This window comes from Anomaloglossus baeobatrachus, chromosome 4, assembly GCF_048569485.1.
Source record: "Anomaloglossus baeobatrachus isolate aAnoBae1 chromosome 4, aAnoBae1.hap1, whole genome shotgun sequence".
NCBI lineage: Eukaryota > Metazoa > Chordata > Amphibia > Anura > Aromobatidae > Anomaloglossus > Anomaloglossus baeobatrachus.
This window is the reverse complement of record NC_134356.1, coordinates 589,648,753-589,672,921: the sequence shown is the minus strand read 5'-3', so window position 1 is coordinate 589,672,921 and position 24,169 is coordinate 589,648,753. Positions and strand designations below refer to the sequence as shown.

The 24,169-nt window shown below is 49.6% G+C and overlaps 1 protein-coding gene across 1 annotated transcript in view; it reads left to right on the top strand.

Annotated features, from left to right (window-relative positions):
• The window catches only part of LOC142302695 (MOB kinase activator 1A), a 79,629-nt gene extending 55,832 nt beyond the window's left edge, over positions 1-23,797 (top strand). The window contains exons 5-6 of the mRNA XM_075343803.1: positions 9,899-10,062; positions 22,473-23,797. Coding sequence (XP_075199918.1) covers positions 9,899-10,062; positions 22,473-22,550 — 242 coding nt within the window. The 3' untranslated portion in view covers positions 22,551-23,797. The remainder of the gene's footprint in view (positions 1-9,898; positions 10,063-22,472) is intronic.
• The last annotated feature ends 372 nt before the right edge of the window (positions 23,798-24,169 follow it).

The window sequence follows — 24,169 nt, the reverse complement described above, 5'->3', positions numbered from 1 at the left end:
GAAGGGGTCGTCACCCTGTCCTGGGCGGTCAGACGATCTCTCCTCTGGTGGACGTCCGTGGACAATCTGTCTGTGGGGGTTCCCTGGCTACCTCTGGACCGGAGGGTGGTCACTACCGATGCCAGCCAGTCCGGCTGGGGGGCTCACCTTCTCGAGCACATTTCTCAGGGATGGTGGTCGCCGCAGGAGACTGCGCAACCCTCGAATCTCCGGGAGCTATGGGCGGTGGAGCGTGCCCTACACGACTTTCTCCCTCACTTTCGCGGGCGACATGTTCTGGTCATGTCCGACAACCAGTCCACGGTCTCATATGTCAACCACCAAGGGGGCACGAGATCCCCATCCCTCATGCAGGTGTCCTACAGACTGTTTCTCTGGGCAGAGCAGCATCTTCTCTCCCTCTCGGCTCTCCACATCAAAGGAAGTCTCAATGTCGCGGCAGATTACCTCAGTCGCCATCAACTGCGGCAAGGGGAATGGTCCTTGAATCCTCGGGTCTTTCGACAGATAGTGACTCTCTGGGGCTTGCCGCAGATAGACCTCTTTGCCACCAGACTGAACAGGCAGGTAGTGCAGTTCTGTTCGCTAAGCCCCTCGGACCAGCCCTTCGCAGTAGACGCGCTACAGGTTCCATGGACCTTCAGGCTAGCTTATGCGTTTCCTCCAATTATCATGCTGCCGACCGTTCTGCAAAAAATCAGGGAGGACAGGGCAAGAGTACTTCTTATCGCCCCAAACGACCATGGTTTTCTCTCCTAAGGGCAATGTCCATCACGGATCCCTGGGTTCTGCCGGAAGTTCCGGACCTGTTAGTACAGGGACCAGTATTCCACGCGCAAGCGAAGGGATTCCATTTAACAGCTTGGAATTTGAAAGGTCGCTATTAAGGAGCAAAGGTTTTTCCCCTGACCTTATTTCTACTTTGTTAAAGAGCCGTAAGCCTGTTACCACCAAAATATACGGGAGAGTGTGGCAAAAATTCCTGCAATTCTCTGATGGTCCTCTGGGTCCGGAGGCCCCTGTGGAGTGCATTTTAGAATTCCTTCAGAAGGGGTTTGATCTAGGGTTAGCGGTGAACACTCTCAAGGTTCAGGTCTCGGCCTTGGGAGCCCTGTACAATTGTAACCTGGCGGCCAACAAGTGGATTAAACGGTTTATTATGGCTAGTGGTAGGACTAGGCCAGTGATCATACCGAAGGTTCCTCCCTGGGACCTGAACTTGGTCTTGGATGCCCTCACGGGACCCCCCTTTGAACCCCTGACTAAGATCTCCCTGAAATTACTTACCCTGAAAACCGTATTACTAGTCGCATTGACCTCGGCACGACGGATCGGTGATTTGCAGGCCCTGTCAGTAGTGCAGCCTTACACTCAGGTCCTTGAGGATAGAGTCATCTTGCGTCCGGACCCAGCGTATCTTCCGAAGGTTGCTTCTCATTTTCATAGAACGCAAGAAATAGTCCTGCCCTCATTCTGCAGCCGTCCCACTAATGAGGGGGAACGTAGATTTCACACCCTAGATGTACCAAGGGCCCTCCTACACTATATTTCGGTCACACAGGCAGTGAGGAAGACAGTCATTATTTCTCCTTTCAGGATAGTACCAAGGGTCAGGGGGTGTCCAAGAGTTCTATCGCTAGGTGGATTAGGGAGGCCATTAGTTTGGCCTACTCCTCCAGTGGAGCGCCTGTTCCGGAGAACATCCGGGCCCATTCCACCAGAGCGGTGTCTACCTCCTGGGCTGAGCATGCACAGGTATCTATTGAACAAATTTGTAGGGCCGCTACCTGGTCCTCACAATCTACTTTTTTCCGACACTATCGGTTGGACCTATCCTCCTCGGCTGCTCTTTCGTTTGGTAGAAGGGTGCTTGAGGCGGTGGTCCCTCCCTAAATGGTTTTCTCTGGAAATCTCTCACATGGTGCTGTCATGGGTGAGGGGAAAACACAACGGTTACTTACCGGTAGCCGGTTTTTCCAGAACCCATGACAGCACCCTTATATTCCCTCCCTTTCTCATCCTTGGTGTGCACTTTTTCGGTGTGCTTGTGTGTGTTTAGTGGTGGTGGAGTAAGTTCTAACAATTGTTGGAGGTCCTCTCATTCTCGGTAATCAACTGACGAAGGGGAGAAGTACCGCCCTTTTATTCAGAATGGTTTCCTGTCCTTGCTGGGCGGATCCCTCTCTCACGTGGTGCTGTCATGGGTTCTGGAAAAACCGGCTACCGGTAAGTAACCGTTGTGTTTTCTCATAATCTCTATCTATGCTAGTGTATACAGGGACGGTTAGGCAGGGATTAGCAATATGTACCCAGAACTGCTCGTGATCCTGGGTGCATATTACACCCGACAGGGTCCCTTTAAACAGGATCACTCCTATGGCAATGTGATGGTCACACCTCCCCTCCTCCCCCTCTCTTAAGCTGGTGTCACACACAGCGACAACGACGTCGCTGCTACGTCACCATTTTCTGTGACGTTGCAGCGACGTCCCGTCGCTGTCGCTGTGTGTGACATCCAGCAACGACCTGGCCCCTGCTGTGAGGTCGCCGGTCGTTGCTGAATGTCCAGCTTCATTTTTTGGTCGTCACTCTCCCACTGTGACACACACATCGCTGTGTGTGACAGCGAGAGAGCGACGAAATGAAGCGAGCAGGGAGCAGGAGCCGGCACTGGCAGCTGCGGTAAGCTGTAACCAGCGTAAACATCGGGTAACCAAGGGAAGACCTTTCCCTGGTTACCCGATATTTACCTTCGTTACCAGCCTCCCCTCTTGCTGCCAGTGCCGGCTCCTGCTCTGTGCACATGTAGCTGCAGTACGCATCGGGTAATTAACCCGATGTATACTGTAGCAAGGAGAGCAAGGAGCCAGCGCTAAGCAGTGCGCGCGGCTCCCTGCTCTCTGCACTGTGACATGTAGCTGCAGCACACATCGGGTTAATTAACCCGATGTGTACTGTACCTAGGAGAGCAAGGAGCCAGCGCTAAGCGCAGCTCCCTGCTCTCTGCCCATGTAGCGACGTTATGATCGCTGCTTCTGCTGTGTTTGACAGCTAAGCAGCGATCATAACAGCGACTTACAAGGTCGCTGTTACGTCACCGAAAATGGTGACGTAACAGCGACGTCGCTGTCGCTTAGTGTGAACCCAGCTTTACACATTTGTGCACTTTCTCCATAGCATCTTTTATCTCCTCCTTCCTAATCTCTTCAACAGCAATCAGGTTATCTGACAAAGGATAACTTTTACCAAAACTTTAAGGGAATCGGTCTGCAGGTTTTTGCTACTCAGTCTGAGAGCGTCATAATCTAGGGTCAGAGACCCTGATTCCAGTTATCCTCAGAGTGCAGCTTTCTGCAGTTTTGATTAAAATAATGGATTTTGTATGCAGAAGATCTAGCAGTTGTCTGAATGCTGAGCTCTGTATAACCCCATCCATACCACTGACTGTGCATAGGCAGAAAGCTGCCAATGTACAGTCGGTGGTGAGGGTGTGTTTGGATTACCTGACAGCAGATTTTTTTAGTCCTCCAGTGATAAACTCCTGTTAATTAAAACAGGGAATTTATCTTAACACTAAGCAGGTAAGTGACTAGTCACTGGCATCAGGGTCTCTGCCCCTACATCATACTGCTCTCAGATTAGGTATAAAAAAAACAAAATAAAAAAACCTGGTGACCGATTCCTTTTAATAGAATGTGTATGATGTGTGGATTGCATTGAAAAATCATCCCTTGTACATCATTTGAGAGCCAAGTTTCTCCTATGCCCCGGGGCGGCCCCTACTTTAGCACCATACATCTAGGAATTCAGTCTTCCATCTCTTAAAACAAAGCCTGTGACGTGTGCCTGTCGGGGTCATCCATCATCCACAGGCAGATGTGGCATCTGATGTCAGGTTCCCAGTTATGCCATTGGCGCGGTCTCTTACTCTATTCCATCCTTCATTTTGTAGCACACGGACGTGTGCCGAGAGGAGGACTCTGTTGGCCTCTACCTTATGGACTTCTTGGGAAGTGTTTTGGATATTTCGTAGTGTATAAGGGTAACGAAGCCTCAGCCCTGAATCTGTATGACCTCCTGGACAAGCTTTTGGCGAAACGCATCAAGGTGCAGGGCAGGTGTGGTCGTGACACACATGGCGGCAGCGGGTCTGTATGGTCTGGTACTATACTCACCATCTTGACCAGTTCTTGGCATCTATTTAGCAATCCCACTAACTATTAGGACAACTTAAGGGATTTTTCAGCCCAATCTTACACTTATATAATAACTATAGTCACAATGTCAATATCTTGGGTGTACAACGCTGGTCAAATCACCTGATTTAATCTGCTTGTTTTAAATTGTCACCTTGACCTATATAATTTCATATTTTCTGGTTATTCCTTTAATCCATGCAGTAGAATTATATGCACTCATTGGGTTTCATTTATAACCAGTATCATTCCGGTTGTTTTTCATGGGAAAAAGAATTTAAATATGAACTCATTGATAAATGGCTATCTGGTTAACTAAATCTATTGCCTAATTGCATTATAAATATAATGACTAGACTATTGTGAAATATATATGTAAACAATGCATATGATCATACATCTATTGTGATCAGGTTATGTGATATTGCTATGTAAAACTGTAGCCTGATTAACGTATATACCCGCCTAGCTACGTATATACCCGCCTAGCTACGTATATACCCGCCTAGCTACGTATATACCTGCCTAGCTACAATTCATAAGGTGATAGTATAACCGACCACACTGCCCTGGTTAGTTTTATGTACAGATTTTGCACTTAATTTTTAATTGACACTGTCTGTTTTCTCTGTACGTCCCAGCAATTATAAAAATAAAAATTTGTTCTACGATTTTTTTATTTTTTTATTTTATTTTTTTTCTTTTCTATATACATGTGGTTGTCTAAATTTTTGGACCCAATATACCCAATAGTGACCAGTGGTCATTTATAGGTTAGTAGTCATAACGTTGGGGTCATGGTTAAAAATAAAAACACCTGAAATTTTATGTACTATAATGGATCTTGTTATTCAATTGGTGATTAAAAATAAAATAACCTGGTGACAGATTCCTTTTAATAGAATGTGTATGATGTGTGGATTGCAGTGAAAAGTAAATCACTTGTACATCATTTGAGAGCCAAGTTTCTCCTATGCCCCGGGGCGGCCCCTACTTTAGCACCATACGTCTAGCAGTGCCGTCTTCAATCTCTTAAAACAAAGCCTGTGACGTGTGCCTGTCGGGGGCATCCATCATCCACAGGCAGATGTGGCATCTGATGTCAGGTTCCCAGTTATGCCATCGGCGCGGTCTCTTACTCTGTTCTTTCCTTCATTTTGTAGCACACTGACCTGTGCCGAGAGGACTCTGTTGGCCTCTACCTTATGGACTTCTTGGGAAGTGTTTGGATATTTCGCGGTGTATAAGGGTAACGTAGCCTCAGCCCTGAATCTGTATCCCGTGTGTCTCATGGATGACTCGGGTTTTCCTGAACGTTTCTTAGGTGGGGACTGGAGATGATGTCAACGTCTATTCCTTGTCTTCATTCTTCTACAAGTAGTAACAAGCCGGGAGGCACCGGGCTCCATCCAGGGTTTAAAGACAATGATTCTTGCGATTTTTCTTTTTCTTATAGAACAATTGCAGCTTACTAATGTTTCTTCAATTCATTATTTATAAAACCTTTCATGAGGGACGGCATCGGAAACAAACCTTCTGATGTGGCCATATAACAGGACGTGTGTGCAATAAATGGGAGCCTATAGACTGAAACATCAGAGGCTTCAGTAGTGACAAGGGCACTGCATACAGAGGCTAATCTGAGAGGGGAAAACTGCTCATTTATTTCTGAATCCAGCAGCTCAATAAAACTCACTGTTAAAGGTAGCCTGTAAAGGAACTTGTCACCAGGTTTTCCCCTTGAAGCTGCGGCCACCACCAGTGAGCCCTTATATACAGCATTCTAGACTATGTATAAGAGCCCAGGTCGCTCTGTATAAGCTAAAAAACCTTACAAATACTCACCTGGGGGCAGACGGTCCGATGGGTGCCGCTGCTCTCAGTTCGGCGCCTCCTTTCTTATCGTGATCTCCGTCGTCCTCCCCAGCTCCATGTGCATGATGCGTCCTACGTCATCCACACAGTGTCCTCCATTCCGCTCCTGCGCATGCGCGCTTCTCTGCCCTGCTGCGGGTAGAACAAAGTATTGTAGCGCACATGTGCAGATAGTCTTTTACTTGTCCCTGCGCCTGTGCATTACAGTACTTTGCTCTGCCCACAGCAGGGCACAGAGAAATGCGCAGAAGCAAAATGGAGACCTCTGTTAGGATGATGCAGGACGCATCATCCACACGTAGCAACGAAGGTCAGCGATGGTAGGAAGAGAGGAGGCGCCGGACCAAGACCAGCAACGCCCATCAGACCCGTCCGCCCTGCAGGTGAGCATAATAAAAAAAGCTATTTTTTATGTTCTACAGATTGCCCTGGGCTCTTATATACAGTGTTCTAGAACGCTGCATATAAGGGCTCACTGGTGGTGGCCGCAGCTTATAGGGGCCAAATCTGATGACCGGTTCCCTTTTAATTAGAAATCAACATGGCTGACCCTTCTCTCACACTAACATCTGCCATCAGGATAGACCTGGGACACCACATTTAAAAAAAAAATAAATAAACAGTGGTCCCTTCCAATGTTCTTCTTTTGCATGTGAACAGGATAAATCCTCTGGTGAGCCTGCCCCAGGCTATACAGCAAAGCTGACAAATGAGCTGCTATTCTGTGTGCTCCGCTGAGAAGTGGAATATTTTTAATGCTTTTTTTTTTTTTTTTTTTTTTTGGGGGGGGAGAGGGGTTAATACCCAATACAAAGCATATTTAGTGTTTTTTGTTTTTTTTTTTTTAGTTATACATTAGCTGTAATTATATTCCACTTACTTCTGTAGAGACCCTTGCCTGTGAGACCACTCAGACTTGTATATGTGGAGTATAGCTTCTTCTTCCCCATGTAAGGAACTGATTTGCCACTTGGGGGATTGCTTTTGCGTTGCACTCCATTTCCTTGTGTTATTTTTACTTTCCTCTAATCTGGAGCTTCCCTTTGAGCTCGAGGTCTCCAGCTGCTGACCGCGCAGAAGCTTAACTCGTGGCTGCTTATTAAAATGGACAATTTTGTAATTTGCTTGTGGCTCGCAAATAGGAAGTTGAGTCACACGATGTGCACATGAAACTAAAGACGTTGCCTGGGCTCGAGATACGGACAGATCCATTTTTTTATTGGTTTTGGTCTTTTACTGTGTTTTTCTGTTCTGTCCAGTGCTGTCCTGGTATGATGCTGCTGGTTTTATGGAGAAACCAAGGGATCATTAAGGAACCACTATGGAAAATGTAGTATAGTGCTAAGGCACCAGAAATATTATAGGTGATCTATTTCAGCCTAGCTCTGTTTATTTTGGGCAGCTGTTATGTAATACCCAGACTGACAGAAGGTCAGTCTGTGAATGTCCAGACATTATTCCTCCATATGTTCCACCATACATAGTTGTGCTGAAGATTAAAATTTCAGCTTTTTGTAATAGAGCAGTGATGTACTTAGTCCTTTCAGTGATTAGTCGCAGGTCTACACCTCCCTCTGGCTCTTGCCTCTCCATTTTTGCTCTGTGTGCCGATTCTGTAGTGTATCCTGTGAGATGCAGCTTCAGTTTCTCACCTGCCTTCTGCTTGTAAAAGGTTTCTCCCTGTTGGCTATTGCAATCAAGAGTCAAAGGAAAGAGGCTAGGGGTTTGCTCACATCTATGTATAAATACACCGCATGCAATCAAATTAAAAAAAAATATTGGAGGAAAGAAATCGCAGCATAGTGCGTGGGGTCACGAAAAATGATCGAGATTCGCCAATGCAAGTCTATGGGTGTAAGAAAAAAAATGGACGGCACGCAGACCCTCTGTATGCTGTCTGTTTTTTGTGGATAAATTACCATTAATTTAAAAAAAACCAAACACCTGTCTTGCATATGCGAAGCAAGAAAAAAAGTCACACTTGCCGGAATATCAAACCTATTTCACACGTCCAACTTGTCAGGATGAAAATCGGTCAAATTTTTTTTTCTCTACACAGATGTGAATAAACGCTAAAGTTGTACCCTATCTCCTAGAATACACTGCAACCCTGCGGTGTGAGGGGCCACAATCCTATGTCACTGGTATACTGCTACTCTTGTATGATCCACTTAAAATACCAGGCAATAGGTTTAGACTGGTGTGGGAAGAATGTTTTGAAAAATAGAAGTTAGTTTCTTTTTATCAATTAATAAAATACAAAGTGATTGTAAAGAATCTAAATACAATCAATATTTGTTGTGATCACCGTTTACCTTCATAACCCCAACCATGGGGTGGCTCAGTCATGCTTTGGGGTTGTGTTGCAGTAAATGGCACGGGGCAAATTTCACAGAGGAAAGAATGGATTCAGTGAAGTTTCAACAAATTCTTGATACAATCATAACACAATCTGTAAAAGAAAAAAAAAAAAAGCTGTGAAGTTGAAAAGAGAATTGCTTTCACATGGATAATAATCCTAAACACAGGTCAAAATCAACAATAGACAACCTCAAAAAGCGCAAGTTAAGGTTTACAGTGGCCCTCAGTCCCCTGATCTGAACATCATTTAATATCTGTTGCTAGACCTCAAAAAAGGAGTGCATGCAAGACGCGCCAGGAGTCTCGCGGAACTGGAAGACGCGCCAGGAGTCTCGCGGAACTGGAAGACGCGCCAGGAGTCTCGCGGAACTGGAAGACGCGCCAGGAGTCTCGCGGAACTGGAAGACGAGCCAGGAGTCTCGCGGAACTGGAAGACGAGCCAGGAGTCTCGCGGAACTGGAAGACGTTTCCAAGACAGAATGGAAGTCCCTGAAACAAGAATTGACTCTTTGCTGGCTACAAAAAGCGTTTACAAGCTGTGATACTTGCCAAAGGGGGTCCTACTAGATACTAACCATGCAGGGTGCCTAAACTTTTGCATTAGCCCATTTTCCTTTTTACGTCATTTAAAAATGGAAAAGATTGAAAAAAATTGAAAAGGTTGGTCTGAAATACAAAGTAAATGTGTCATCTTTAACTTTATGCCTTTTTTTTTATAGATCATTTCTTCAACTTGCTTAACTGTTCACAACAACAGTAATTTTGACCAGTGGGCCCAAACGTTTGCATGCCATTGTATGTGACCAAATCAATAGTTGTATATCACTTGTAATAAATGAAGTATAAAGTCTCTCATATACTTTAGTCTAAAGTCAGCTAAATTCTTCAATATCGACGGGTTCGGCTAAGAATGCATAGGGGTTCCTCACGAATGATTATCAGGGTAGCTAATTATCCGGCACGTCTGGTTTTGGATTACCAACCTTTTATGGGGGGAATAAGCTGCTGCCAAAAATATCTGACAGCAGCTTTGCGAGAACACTGTAGCGCTCTGCAGAGTAAGTGCCCCTACCGTATGTATGGGAGTCTTAGGTGAGAGCCACCAGCCGATCCATCAGCCAACGGCTATCTAATGTGTATGGCGGCCTCGCTCTGTTGTGGAATTGCAGCCATTCACATACATTGCAGAGTATTTCTTATATAACGTCTCCTCATAACGCTAGATAGGACGTATACCTGTGCTCAGTGGGGTCCGCACATGACAACATATCCTAGCTAGATATATCGCTTGTGTGACCGGATATATCCTTATGTCTTGGCAAGTATCTGTAGACTATGCTGCATCTTTTATTATCCTCTCGTTTTTCATGCAGGTCGTGCAGTGCTAGATGAAATCTCTCCATTCTTGTGGTTTTCTTCCATTTTATGCGGTTTTGATGCAGTCTTTCTGATTTCTTTCTGCCCAGGTGTCCCCTTCCCCAAGAACTTCATGTCCGTGGCAAAGACCATACTGAAGCGTCTGTTCCGGGTGTACGCCCACATCTACCACCAGCACTTTGACTCTGTTATGCAGCTACAGGAGGAAGCACATCTCAACACGTCATTTAAACATTTCATCTTCTTTGTACAGGTAAGATCAGATATACCTAGGAGGACCTCATCCATGGTGTCTCGTGAAAGGTAGTTTAAAACAATGTTTCTTTATCGTTCCTATGGGAGACCCAGACCATGGGTGTATAGCTACTGCCCCCGGAGGACACACAAAGTTACTACACTCAAAACGTGTAGCTCCTCCCTCCTAGCATATACACCCCCTGCTAGCCAGTCCTAGCCAGTTTCATTCTTTGTGTCAGGAGGATCACACACACTCATGCATCCTTTTTTGATTTTTCATTTTTTTTCTAAAGATTTGGAAGAAAAGCGGGTCCACTGGACTCCCGGCATGTCCCTTCTCACCCCCCTGGCGGCGGTGCTGTTAAGGTTGACTTCAGGGCAGGAGCCCTTCATGCCGCGCTCCTTCACCATCCCTTAGGGGCTCTGGCTTGAAGTTAGAGCCAACACGGTCCTCACTGCCTTGCAGGAGACCGGCCTCCATCCGCAGCCCTTTTGCAGGACCCTGCTGGAAGGAGCACTGAACCCCCACCCCACCAGGGACTGGGCCCTGCGTCTCAAAGCTAAGTATAGAGACGTTATTCAGAGGGTCCTTCTGCAATGTGGGGCACTTTTATTGGGGGGGACAGTGATTTACTTTGATAATGCTGCTTTTTACTGTGTTTCCGGCCGGTTCCACGGTTTTTACTGAGAACCGCGCCGATGATGCCTGATTGTCGGCCGCATGCATAACTCTAGGCCCCGGCTTCAGCCGCGGCCTAGTTTCGTTTCGTTCCTCATGTCAGTCATGCAGGGGGACACTGCAGTGCTGCCCGCCGGCCGCTCTGCACAGGGGAGGACACTCCTTTTTGAGGAGATGATTCCCTCCCCTGTACATCTCCTTAGCCCTCCGATTCCCGCTCCTGGGTTAACCCCCGCCCCCCCCCCTCACTCTGGCGCCATTTTCTCAGCGTTCTTAGTACACTGGTCGGCGCTGGCTGCTCTGCAGTGCAGAGGGAGTGAATATCTGGCTGGGGGTCCAGGCTTGGTATCCGGAGGGCACTCATAATAGCGGCCTGATAAGTCACAACCTCTGGTTGTGCACTTTTATACACTCTCAGGGCATTCTGAAGGAGTTAATTCTTTATTATAGAACCTCCTCCTCAGCAGCATGTCTCACACTAGGAGCAAAGCTCCAAGGCTGTACACTACATGCTCTGCATGTAAGCTCATATTGCCTGAACCGGCACAGACCACACACTGTAATGGTTCTTATGTGGTGGTGCCTCAGCCTGGAGTCTCCCCAGGCTGAACCCCTGTCTTGGGTATTCTAGACATTCTAGACAGAGCCCCCACCTCTGCAGCATGTCTCACAGAGCGAGGCTGCAGGCTGTTTTTATTATCCACTGCAGGTAGTCTCGTACGGCTGTACCGAGCTCCTAACCATCTGTGGCCCCTCAGCTTGGAGGCTCATTAATGGTCCCTCCAGCTGCTCCGGTTTCGGTGGCTGACCCCTGAGGGAATCCTATTTCCAGGGGTCGGCTGTCCCGGCATCTGCTGAGCATGCAGCCCCCTTCTCAGGGCGTTTTCTGCTTCAGCTCGCTCAGCAAAGCTCACAAGGGACTCTCCTTCTGGGCTCAGACCCCGTCCTCCTGACAGGGAGACGCAGGGTCCCCTGTCCTCCCCGTCCCGCAGCTCCGATTACGAGCTGACTCACTGGACGAGGAGGATGTCTCTACCAAGGGCTCGGACGCTACTTTATGTACAATGATCCGTCCGTAGGTGACGCAGATGCGAATGATTGGATTGCGTCCAATATACTTGTACTGGACCTCCATCCGCCTGTATCACGGGAGTATTCCCCGCTGGCAGTATGGGGGCGGCAGGAGGAAAGGCATCAGTATACCTTTAACAGAACGAGGAGTGTGTTCCTTAACCACTCCAGTTTTCAGCCCGCTGCGTCCAAGCCCACAGCCTGTCCTGCAGACCCCACAGCGGGGTTCTGCTGCCGGTCTCCCCCTCCCATCAGAGGGGTCAAGGAGTGTACTCATTCGCCAAGGGTGGCCACTCCGGTGTCTAGACTTTCAGCCCGGATAGTTGTATCAGTGGCTGACGGCACCTCTATAAGGATCCCACGGTACATTAATTTTGTACTGGACCTCAATCCGCCGGAGTTACCTTATCTAGGTGAACACAACGTGTGTTCCTTAACCACTCCAGTTTTCAGGCCCCTGTGACCAGCCCAGGTTCCGCTCTGACAGTCGCTTCCCATGAAGCGTGATTCTGAGGACTGTTTCCCCTGTCCACCAATGGTGGTCAAGAAGTGGGCTCATTCACCTCAGGTGGCTCAGCCCGGACCGTTATGTCAGTGGCTGATGGCTCCTCACTTAAGGTTTTGCGGTCCGCCCGGTTGTCCTTTTGGCCAAGTCGGTATGGGGGCGGCAGGAGCTTCGTTCTCCTCAGCTTTACAGCAGTGCGGGTTTTTTTTATACCTTCTCTGCTTCTCTGGAGGAGATGCATTCCCTCACAGGGACTCTATGCCCAAAACGGTTGCCTGAACTTCCAGACTTCAGTCTTTTCATCCTCTGCCAGGTCTGCCATGCTGGACACCGCACGGCGGTGGTCTTGGCTACTTTCCTCGCTATCCGCAGGCTCCTGTGGCTTCGGAAATGGAAGGCAGATACCTCTATAGAGGTTCCTTGCTGGGCTCCCCTTCGTGGGACCAATTTCTTCGGAACCAACTGGATGAAATTAAGGAAGCTCTTGGCGGGGAGTGTTCTTCCTTGCCACAAACCTAAACCAGGGATCCTGTCCAAGGCAGGAATCAGTTGAGGTTTCGGTGGTTTCCGTTCCTCCATCTGATCGTCCTCTAGCTCGGCCTAGGTTCATAGAACCAAATGGCTCGAAGCTGCGTCTTCAGAAGACCGCAGGAGATGCTGCCACTGAGTCAGCTTCCTCCGAGCTATCTAGCCACGCCAACAACCTCCTTGGTCGGTGGCAGGCTCTCTCCACTTGGCGACGTATGGTTCTAACACGTCTCCGTTCAGTGGGGGCGGGATTATATCTCCCATGGCTACAGGATGGAATTCTGTCCACCCGCCAAACAGATTTTTTCTGTCAACTCCTCCCGGCTCCAAGGCCGCCGCCTTCTCACAGGCCGTGGCATTTCTTGCAGGCCAATGGAGTAATTGTACCGGTTCCCGACTGGGAACGGTTCTGAGATTTTTGCTTAAATCTATTCCTAGTCCCCGAAGAGGGCGGTGCCTTCCGACCTGGATCTTTAGCTTTTCAAGCATAGTCAGGTGTGGCGTTTTCACATGGAGTCTCGGTCTTGTTCCGTGTGTTTTTCACCGGATCAATCAAGAACCCAAGGAGATTCCCTAGCAGCCATGGGCATCAGAGATGCCTATCTGCAGGGGTCAATCGCAGTTTCACACCAGCGTTGACTACGTTTTGACAATCGGAGTGGTCCAATTCGTGGCTCTTCCCTTAGGGTTAGCCACGGCCCCTTGAGTATTCTCATTGGGGCAGCTGTGATTAGGGTCCTGCACCCCTAGGGATTGGCAGTGATCTTTTGCCCTGGACGGCCTTCTTGTCGGGGCTTCATCCAGTGCTGACTCTTAGCAGAGTGCTTCGCTCACTCTCGCCACTCTAACCTATTCGGGTGGCTTGTCATTCTGTCCGAGTCCACTCTGACTTCGAACCAGAGGTTCTCAGGGACGCAATTCGAGACTCTGTCGGCACTTGCGAAGCTGCTCTTAGTCGATCAGTAGTCCCTCCGCTGGCGGTCGACGTCGTTCTACCAGACACCATATACAGGTGCTGGTCAGACGGTGGAGTCAATGGAAGCGATTCCTTGCCCAGTTTCTCCTGCGTCCTTTGAGACTGGATGTTTTCCGCTGTACAAGCGAACTCCCTCCTTCCACGGGGTGGTGGCTTCGCCACTGACCAGGGGCTCGTTTCAGTGGTGGCTTCGGCCACTCTCTCAGGGACGCTCCTTCCTGGCCCCGTCCCGGGTGATCCTCACCAGGATGCTAGTCTATCCGCCTTGGGAGCAGTATATCTCCACCGTGGAGCGCAGGGCGCTTGGACTCTGTCCGAAGCAGCCCTCTGGATCAATGTGCTGGAAATCAGAGCTGTATTTCTAGCTCTCTAAGCCTTCACCATCTGGTGGCGGCTAGGCACATTCGAGTCCAGTCGGACAACGTGACAGCGTTTTCCTACCTCAGCTTCCAGGGCGGGACACTCAGCCGCCTGGCAATCTTGGCGGCTCAACATTCTTCAATGGACAAGGGACTCCTAGTCCACCGTATCCGCAGCCCACATCCTAGATGTGAAAACTGCGAGGCAGACTATTTCAGCTGTCCAACCGTGGTCCACAATCCTCAGGTTTTGCGGTAGACGCACTGGTTCATGTTTGATCCCAGCTTCGTCTCTTTACGTATTTCACCCTCTACCTCTTGTCCAGAGTCCTGCGCAAGATCAGTAAAGGGGGCCGTCAAGTCATTCTCATACTCCAGACTGACCCAGGCAGGCTTGGTACTCTGACCTGCTCCTTCTGTCCGTTGGGTTGCCATGGCATCTTCCGGACCGTCCAGACCTTTTCTCAAAAGGTCAGTTTTTTCCGTCAGAATTCTGGATTCTCAGATTGACGGCGTAGCTCTTGAGTCCTGGATCTTGGCGACTTCTGGTATCCTTCCTGAAGTCATCTCCGCTATGACTCGAGCTCCAAAGTGTCCTTTGACCTTTTTGGCCTTGCCGACCCTCCTGTCCCTTCCACAGTCCGGTCTACAGCTAGGACTATCCCTCATTAAGGGACAGGTCTCGGCTCTGTCAGTATGTGCCAGCGGCGTATCGTCCGGGTGCGCTCCTTTAAGGGCGCATCTCGCATCATTCCGCCTTTCCGGCGGCCTATGGAGCCCTGGGACCATAATCCGGTCCTCCCGGTTCCCGGAAACCCCCCTTTGCGCCTCTTAGGGAGGTTTCTTTGTTTCATCTTTCACAGAAAGTAGTCTTTCTAGTGGCTATAATTTCCCGTCAGAGAGTTCTGGCTGCACTCTCTCGGAGTCACCACCCTTTTTGGTCTTTTGCATCAAGACAAGGTAGTCTCCGTCCGACTCCGGACTTTTTTCCTAAGGTGGTTACTGCTTCCACCTTATCCGGGGCAATTTTCCTGCCTTCCTTTTGTCCGGCTCCTGTTCATCGCTTTGAGGAAGCGTTGCATATCCTGGATCTGGTGCGGGCGCTCCGGATCTATGTGTCTCGCACCGCCGTTATTAGGCGGTGCACCTCTCTCTGGTGCTGACTGCTAGTCAGCGTAGCGGTCTCTCGGCATCTAAGCCGACCCTGGTTCGTTGGCTTAGGTCGGCCATTTCCGAGACCTACAAGTGTACTCAAGTGCCTTCCCCGCCGGGGATCAGAGCACATTTGATCAGACCTGTCGGCGCCTTTTGGGCTTTCAGGCACCAGGCTACGGCTCAGTAGGTCTGTCAGACTGCAGCTCGAATTAGTCTGCATACTTTTTCGAAGCACTACCCAAGGCATGCTCATGCTTTGGCAGACGCGGGCTTGGGCAGACGCATCTTTCCGGCGTCTGTCGCCCATTTGTGAAGTTAGGTTTTGCCTGCTTCTCAGTTGTCTGTTTATTCCCACCCATGGACTGCTTTGGAACGTCCCATGGTCTGGGTCTCCCATAGGAACGATAAAGAAAAAGAGAATTTTGTTACTTACCGTAAATTCTTTTTCTTATAGTTCCGTCATGGGAGACCCAGCACCCTCCCTATTGCCTGTTGGCAGGTTTCTTGTTCCGTGTGTCTTCACCGGCTGTTATTGTTGTAGACAGAGGTTCCGGTTCTTCCGGATTTTACTCTCTCTTCTTGTGGGTGGATGTCCTCCTTCAGCTTTTGCACTAAACTGGCTAGGACTGGCTAGCAGGGGGTGTATATGCTAGGAGGGAGGAGCTACACGTTTTGAGTGTAGTAACTTTGTGTGTCCTCCGGGGGCAGTAGCTATACACCCATGGTCTGGGTCTCCCATGACGGAACTATAAGAAAAAGAATTTACGGTAAGTAACAAAATTCTCTTTTTTGTGTTGCTTTTTGTAGAGCTCCTCAGAAATACTCTGATAATCCTGTGCCATCAAGACAATCGTGGTGGTTGAGATTACCAGTAACATATACAGTCCTTGCAGGCATATTCACCTGGAAATATATTCTTACCACCATATGCTCTCTAGCAGGGTGATAACAATGATTGTGGTGGATCATAACGACATTTATTATTGCATAAAGGGCATTGTAGGATAATCTTTGACCAAGCAGTGAAGAAGAGTGCTGAGCGCCCAACGAGCCATGACAGTACAGATTATGCACTTTCATGACTGATTCTAGGCTCTTTGCCACCTCCTTCTCAGCTTGTAACAGGTCAAGAAGTGTGGCGCAGGGGAAGCCCAACAAGTAATGACATAACACATACAAGCTGTGAATAAGCCTTCAGGGAGCACAGGTGGAGGGGGCAGACATAACCAATCAAGGCACGATGATGAATATCACTCATCAGATACAAGTTTGTGAAGGCATGTGACTTCCATGGAAGCAGGCCATGCTTTCTGATCTGTGACGTAGCGTCCTGGAAGGCAGGGGAGGAAGGAGTTCAGGAGCAGCATCGGCTGACTGCGAGTGCTTCAAAAAACACATAACGTGATAATTTATTGTTTTAAGTACCCCGTAAATCTCACTTGTTTGTTACAGGAGGATTACAATAATTTTCTGGGGTTGGGAGGTGCACATACCTGCACAATAATTGTCCCCTGCACCATTGACAAATGCAGTTGTTTTCAGACGGAATGTGCACTCATAACTGTTAATGAAGGATAATCTCAATTAATGTTTTGGATGTGGAATTATGGCAGACCCAATACATATTTAGTTGTGTGTAGACGGACTCTTATGCTGTTTACATGTTGCTTGAAATCCAACCTGTTGTATCTCTAAAAATCTGAGGCTGACCCTGTTTTTTTTTTTTTTTGTTTTTTTTTTTTTTCGTGCATGTGTGTACTTGACCCTTATAAGAATTGTCCTCAGTCATTAAAGGATTCCCTTGATTTCACTAAATCTGTGTATACATACATGGAGTGTAGTGAGTGTATGAATATACTCACCGCCGCCTTCTCTGGGACCCAGCACCGAGTCACACGACGCTCCACGTAACCTCAAAGTGCCTTTTACAGTGTAAGAATGTGGCTCCATAGAGTTACATTGTAAATGGCTCATGCACAGAGTAGGGTGTGATCTGAAGAGCAGCGGTGCGGGAGTACATCGATGCACACAGCTACGCTACATGCACATAAACACAGATTTACCGTACTTACAGAAGCCCTCCCATGAAGTGGGGTTTTAAGGGCTAGTCCACAGCTTTTTAATGCGTAATTCACACAAATAAGTAACATGAGCAAGGCATCGGAAATCCCATCTACATGCACAGGGATGTGCATTGTCTTCAGGTTTGTGCCAAAAATCAGTGTCACATGGAACGGGATAATATAGGCACCAACTTCGGCATACGCTGCTGAGTGTATCTATACAGGGGGCCGGAATTCTATTAGAGGATTGTATAACATTACCACCCCTCCCTTTTATTACCTGCAGTAAGTGAAAGGGGGAGGAAGGAACACCCCCATGTCCACCAACAGAGCACGTGACTCGCTCTCTAGCGCCCCTCTTATAGTCAGTCCAATTGTGGAATTGCCAGACGATAAGCAATGAGGCCGCTATTCTACTATGCTGATGATTGAAGGGTTCCCGGTGAGAGTAAGGTATATATTCTCCAATTCCTGCGAGCGGAATATATCTAATCCTTCCCTGATCTCACTGGTCGCCCCACAATGATCCTTGGCATAACATTGCTGCCACCAATCGATTATGATAACTATTAAGCAAAGCTCAGACATGGAATTCTGGATCAAGATAACAGAAGAGCCCAAGATTAAATTCTATATATTTAATCGCCTTAAGGGCACACTAGATACCACAATATATGCAGGATGGAATTTACAAAAAAAAATGTATAATAATAATAATAATAATATATATGTATCAGTATATGTAGATGTGTGTAATATATATATATATATATATATATATATATATATATATATATATATATATATATATATATATATATATATATATATATATATATATATATTACACACATCTACATATACTGATACATATATATTATTATTATTATTATTATACATTTTTTTTTGTAAATTCCATCCTGCATATATTGTGGTATCTAGTGTGCCCTTAAGGCGATTAAATATATAGAATTTAATCTTGGACTCTTCTGTTGTCTTGATCCTGAATTCCATGTTATAGGTAGAGATATATTAGAATGCAAGTACAAGATACATGATATACAGTTAGACACATGTGATCGGTTACCGTAGTGCTGATGGCGCCGCAAGGGACCGCATGGAGCAACCCAGTTTCAGGGTATACGCTGGCTGTGATGAAATTATGTCCTTCAGATGAATACCAATAGGCAGAAGAGGTGGGACATTTTTTTTTACAGTGCGAGTTTTGTCCCTGTCCTGCCCATCTCACACCCATCACCTGCCCCTGGGATGTCCTATAGTTCCCACCTCCCTGAATTGAGATATGAGATGTCAAAAGTTATAATTGGCCATAATGTTGCCTGGGAATGTCATAGGTGGACGACAGTGCTTTCTTATTTTCAGTTATGCTTTTATCTTCACAATGGTATGACACTTGATTAGTCTACTGGTATCCGACTGGCCAATAGCAAGTTTGGGATACCTACAGAGGTCCCACACCTATATAAAATGTGCTAGAATCCTCTGAATAGAAAGCATGGCTCATGAGATATTAGAGATTTATTCCCGACACCGCTCAGTCTAGGTTGTAAATGACTTCTCTAATTAGTTTGTCACTTCTCTATAGCGTCACAGAGGGGGGGTCTTCCTTTAAGTGTACTTTCACACTTGCGTTGTTTTCCTTCCGTTACAATCCGCCCTTTTGGAAAACAGCGCAATCCGTTAACTGATTCCGCTGTTTCCCATAGACTTGTATGTTTGACGGAGTGTACCAAAAGGACCTGCGTTGCTTCCGCTGGTCGACGCTCCGTTGCTTCCGCCCAGCGGGAGGAACGCAGCATGTAACGTTGTTTTGAGCAGCGGAATCCTCTGGATTTCACTGCGCATGCATTTTTTTTTTTTTGTTTTTAATCACAAACTTCATTTTGGCTTGCGGTGGCCAAACGTTCAGCTGAGCGCCTGGCCGTCGGCAAGTGACAGCGCTCAGCTGAGCGACCGGCCGCCGATATGCCCGGCTGCCGGCAAGTGACAGCGCTCAGCTGAGCGCCCGCCCACCGGCATTCCTGGCAGTCGGCAAGTGACAGCGCTCAGCTGATCACCCGGCGGCCGGCAAGTGACAGCGCTCAGCTGATCACCCGGCGGCCGGCAAGTGACAGCGCTCAGCTGATCACCCGGCGGCCGGCAAGTGACAGCGCTCAGCTGATCACCCGGCGGCCGGCAAGTGACAGCGCTCAGCTGATCACCCGGCGGCCGGCAAGTGACAGCGCTCAGCTGATCACCCGGCGGCCGGCAAGTGACAGCGCTCAGCTGATCACCCGGCGGCCGGCAAGTGACAGCGCTCAGCTGATCACCCGGCGGCCGGCAAGTGACAGCGCTCAGCTGATCACCCGGCGGCCGGCAAGTGACAGCGCTCAGCTGATCACCCGGCGGCCGGCAAGTGACAGCGCTCAGCTGATCACCCGGCGGCCGGCAAGTGACAGCGCTCAGCTGATCACCCGGCGGCCGGCAAGTGACAGCGCTCAGCTGATCACCCGGCGGCCGGCAAGTGACAGCGCTCAGCTGATCACCCGGCGGCCGGCAAGTGACAGCGCTCAGCTGATCACCCGGCGGCCGGCAAGTGACAGCGCTCAGCTGATCACCCGGCGGCCGGCAAGTGACAGCGCTCAGCTGATCACCCGGCGGCCGGCAAGTGACAGCGCTCAGCTGATCGGCCGGCGGCCGGCAAGTGACAGCGCTCAGCTGATCGGCCGGCGGCCGGCAAGTGACAGCGCTCAGCTGATCGGCCGGCGGCCGGCAAGTGACAGCGCTCAGCTGATCGGCCGGCGGCCGGCAAGTGACAGCGCTCAGCTGATCGGCCGGCGGCCGGCAAGTGACAGCGCTCAGCTGATCGGCCGGCGGCCGGCAAGTGACAGCGCTCAGCTGATCGGCCGGCGGCCGGCAAGTGACAGCGCTCAGCTGATCGGCCGGCGGCCGGCAAGTGACAGCGCTCAGCTGATCGGCCGGCGGCCGGCAAGTGACAGCGCTCAGCTGATCGGCCGGCGGCCGGCAAGTGACAGCGCTCAGCTGATCGGCCGGCGGCCGGCAAGTGACAGCGCTCAGCTGATCGGCCGGCGGCCGGCAAGTGACAGCGCTCAGCTGATCGGCCGGCGGCCGGCAAGTGACAGCGCTCAGCTGATCGGCCGGCGGCCGGCAAGTGACAGCGCTCAGCTGATCGGCCGGCGGCCGGCAAGTGACAGCGCTCAGCTGATCGGCCGGCGGCCGGCAAGTGACAGCGCTCAGCTGATCGGCCGGCGGCCGGCAAGTGACAGCGCTCAGCTGATCGGCCGGCGGCCGGCAAGTGACAGCGCTCAGCTGATCGGCCGGCTGCAGGGAGCGCTCAGCTGATCACCCGGCGGCCGGCTGCAGGGAGCGCTCAGCTGATCACCCGGCGGCCGGCTGCAGGGAGCGCTCAGCTGATCACCCGGCGGCCGGCTGCAGGGAGCGCTCAGCTGATCGGCCGGCTGCAGGGAGCGCTCAGCTGATCACCCGGCGGCCGGCTGCAGGGAGCGCTCAGCTGATCGGCCGGCTGCAGGGAGCGCTCAGCTGATCACCCGGCGGCCGGCTGCAGGGAGCGCTCAGCTGATCACCCGGCGGCCGGCTGCAGGGAGCGCTCAGCTGATCACCCGGCGGCCGGCTGCAGGGAGCGCTCAGCTGATCACCCGGCGGCCGGCTGCAGGGAGCGCTCAGCTGATCACCCGGCGGCCGGCTGCAGGGAGCGCTCAGCTGATCACCCGGCGGCCGGCTGCAGGGAGCGCTCAGCTGATCACCCGGCGGCCGGCTGCAGGGAGCGCTCAGCTGATCGGCCGGCGGCCGGCTGCAGGGAGCGCTCAGCTGATCGGCCGGCTGCAGGGAGCGCTCAGCTGATCGGCCGGCTGCAGGGAGCGCTCAGCTGATCGGCCGGCTGCAGGGAGCGCTCAGCTGATCGGCCGGCTGCAGGGAGCGCTCAGCTGATCGGCCGGCTGCAGGGAGCGCTCAGCTGATCGGCCGGCTGCAGGGAGCGCTCAGCTGATCGGCCGGCTGCAGGGAGCGCTCAGCTGATCGGCCGGCTGCAGGGAGCGCTCAGCTGATCGGCCGGCTGCAGGGAGCGCTCAGCTGATCGGCCGGCTGCAGGGAGCGCTCAGCTGATCGGCCGGCTGCAGGGAGCGCTCAGCTGATCGGCCGGCTGCAGGGAGCGCTCAGCTGATCGGCCGGCTGCAGGGAGCGCTCAGCTGATCGGCCGGCTGCAGGGAGCGCTCAGCTGATCGGCCGGCTGCAGGGAGCGCTCAGCTGATCGGCCGGCTGCAGGGAGCGCTCAGCTGATCGGCCGGCTGCAGGGAGCGCTCAGCTGATCACCCGGCTGCAGGGAGCGCTCAGCTGATCACCCGGCTGCAGGGAGCGCTCAGCTGATCACCCGGCTGCAGGGAGCGCTCAGCTGATCACCCGGCTGCAGGGAGCGCTCAGCTGATCACCCGGCGGCCGGCTGCAGGGAGCGCTCAACTGATCACCCGGCGGCCGGCTGCAGGGAGCGCTCAGCTGATCGTTCACAATAGTCTGCCGCCGGTAAAACTTAAAAAAATCAAAACTGATTCCGTTGTTTTGCAGCATCCGTTGTGCCACTATATGCAACACATCCATTGCATCCATCACACAACGCAATGCAACGGATACCGTTCAACGCAAGTGTGAAACTAGCCTTAGCTGATTGTTCTCAGGCCTACCACCTCACCTAATCTCCATTTCATAGGAGCTTACCTTGTGTCACAACCACTGGCTAAAAGACAATTTTCTCAAGTTAATTAGCATACTGATTGACGCCTCCTTAGGCCGTAAAAAAGGTGGGGATTCTCCTAGGAGGGAGATATGGTGGTATCTGGACAAGATAGCTGCTATAGGAATATGGCTTGATAGATCAGAATATATCCTTCTTTCCTCACAGCTGCCTTAGAGGACCTGCTGCCTCATACTGTGGCCATATTACCAGGAATCCTATAAAATAGCCCCATGCCAGATTACCAGGTAGCCGGTTAGTGCGTTGTTCCCATATGTTCCTTATATCTGTTCACCTTTTTGTGTCTTATTATCTTTTCATGCAGGAATTCAATCTGATCGACCGCCGAGAGCTGGCCCCCCTTCAGGAACTGATTGAGAAACTCGGCTCCAAAGACAGATAAAGCGGAGAGAAGGGCGTTCTCCCTGTGAGACGTGGTCTCCTCTGCTCACAGTACATAGCCGCAAGCCTTTGTCATATAACCATTAGCTACCTGAAGGAAACCGATTACCACTGAATTCCCAGAGGAGGTCGCCACTGGAAGTCGTCTTTTACCTAGAGATTGCCTTGCGTTATTTTTGTATGAACTTTTATAGAGATGCTTTAAAGGAACACTCCGCTAGATGTGCATTTAGACACTTCAGTCTTCTTCACGTCTGCTGGTTTTCTGCTAGGGTGCGAGGAGATCTTAATCCCCACCATGTTTTTTTATTTTTATTTTTTTTTAGTCTGTTGCTGCAAGTCAACCAACAGACGTGGCCTTTCTATACCACTGTATACTTTTCTGCGTTACTATTCTCCTCTCGCTCTATGTACAGTTTATATCCTATCAGAGGCTTCTTCATGTACAACAAACTTTTTATTTTATTTTTTAAATATTTTTTTTTTTTTTTTTTAAATTTTAGTTATGACAGGTTACCGCTCTTGAGTGGTTCCTGCAATAGATTCAGACTTGGGCAGTAAAGACCCAAGGATTATATAGAAGGACATTGGGGTGGGGGGGTTCCACTTTTATTGCTCTGCCACTTCAGTTGTTTTATCTGCGTTTTTATAAGATTTTAGATGTGACGAGCGGACGTTGTATTGAATACAAGTCTAATGTTCAGAATTTTGGAACAAGTTTTAACTTCCTGCAATGAAATCTATTTTTTTAAAATTTGCTATGATAAAGAAAATGACAGCGTTGGTTTTCTGGGATGAAGTTAACTTGTCTTCTGTTTTATGAAATGAAAAATAAAAGTACGATCAATGCAGACACTGTATGAATTGACATTTTTCATAGCCCATGAGGTAGTAAGGTGTTTTCAGGTGGAGGGTCAGGTCTAATAAAATTCATGTTTTATCCCATAAATGCAAATTGTACATATACGCATCACGTACTGTCTATGAGCCACAGAAATGAGGTTAGGTATTGACATACCAAAAAGTGTAATGCTCTTGTTTTTTCGTTGTTTGCCTCTTTAAGGCTATGTTCACACGTGGCATCTTTAGTCAGTGCATCTAAAATGCACCAAAAACGCACCGCGGAAAAAACACATCGAAAACACTGTGCTTTTGCCATGTTTTTACCGCATTTTGCCCAATGCATTTTCTAAGGCTACATCACATTTCTGTCTTTTTGCATCAGTTGCAATCCGTCGCCTTGAGGAAATACGGTATCCTCCAATATATTTTCGTGGGAATCCGTTTTTCTCCATAGACTTTTATTACTGACGGATTGCGACTGGCGTTGCATCCGTTCTGTGACGTATTTGTCGTGGAGTGACTGACCGTCGTGCGGGAGCAACGCACGATGCAACTTTTTTTGTGTGCGGCGGATCAGTTTTTTTACTGTGAGCATGCCCACAGTAAAAAACCATGATCGACTGTAAATTCAGTTACAGTGGCTGGAACGATCAGCTGATCGCCCAGCAGCCGCCTTTTGTGAACGATCAGCTGATCGGCCGCCTTTTGTGAACGATCAGCTGATCGGCCGCCTTTTGTGAACGATCAGCTGATCGGCCGCCTTTTGTGAACGATCAG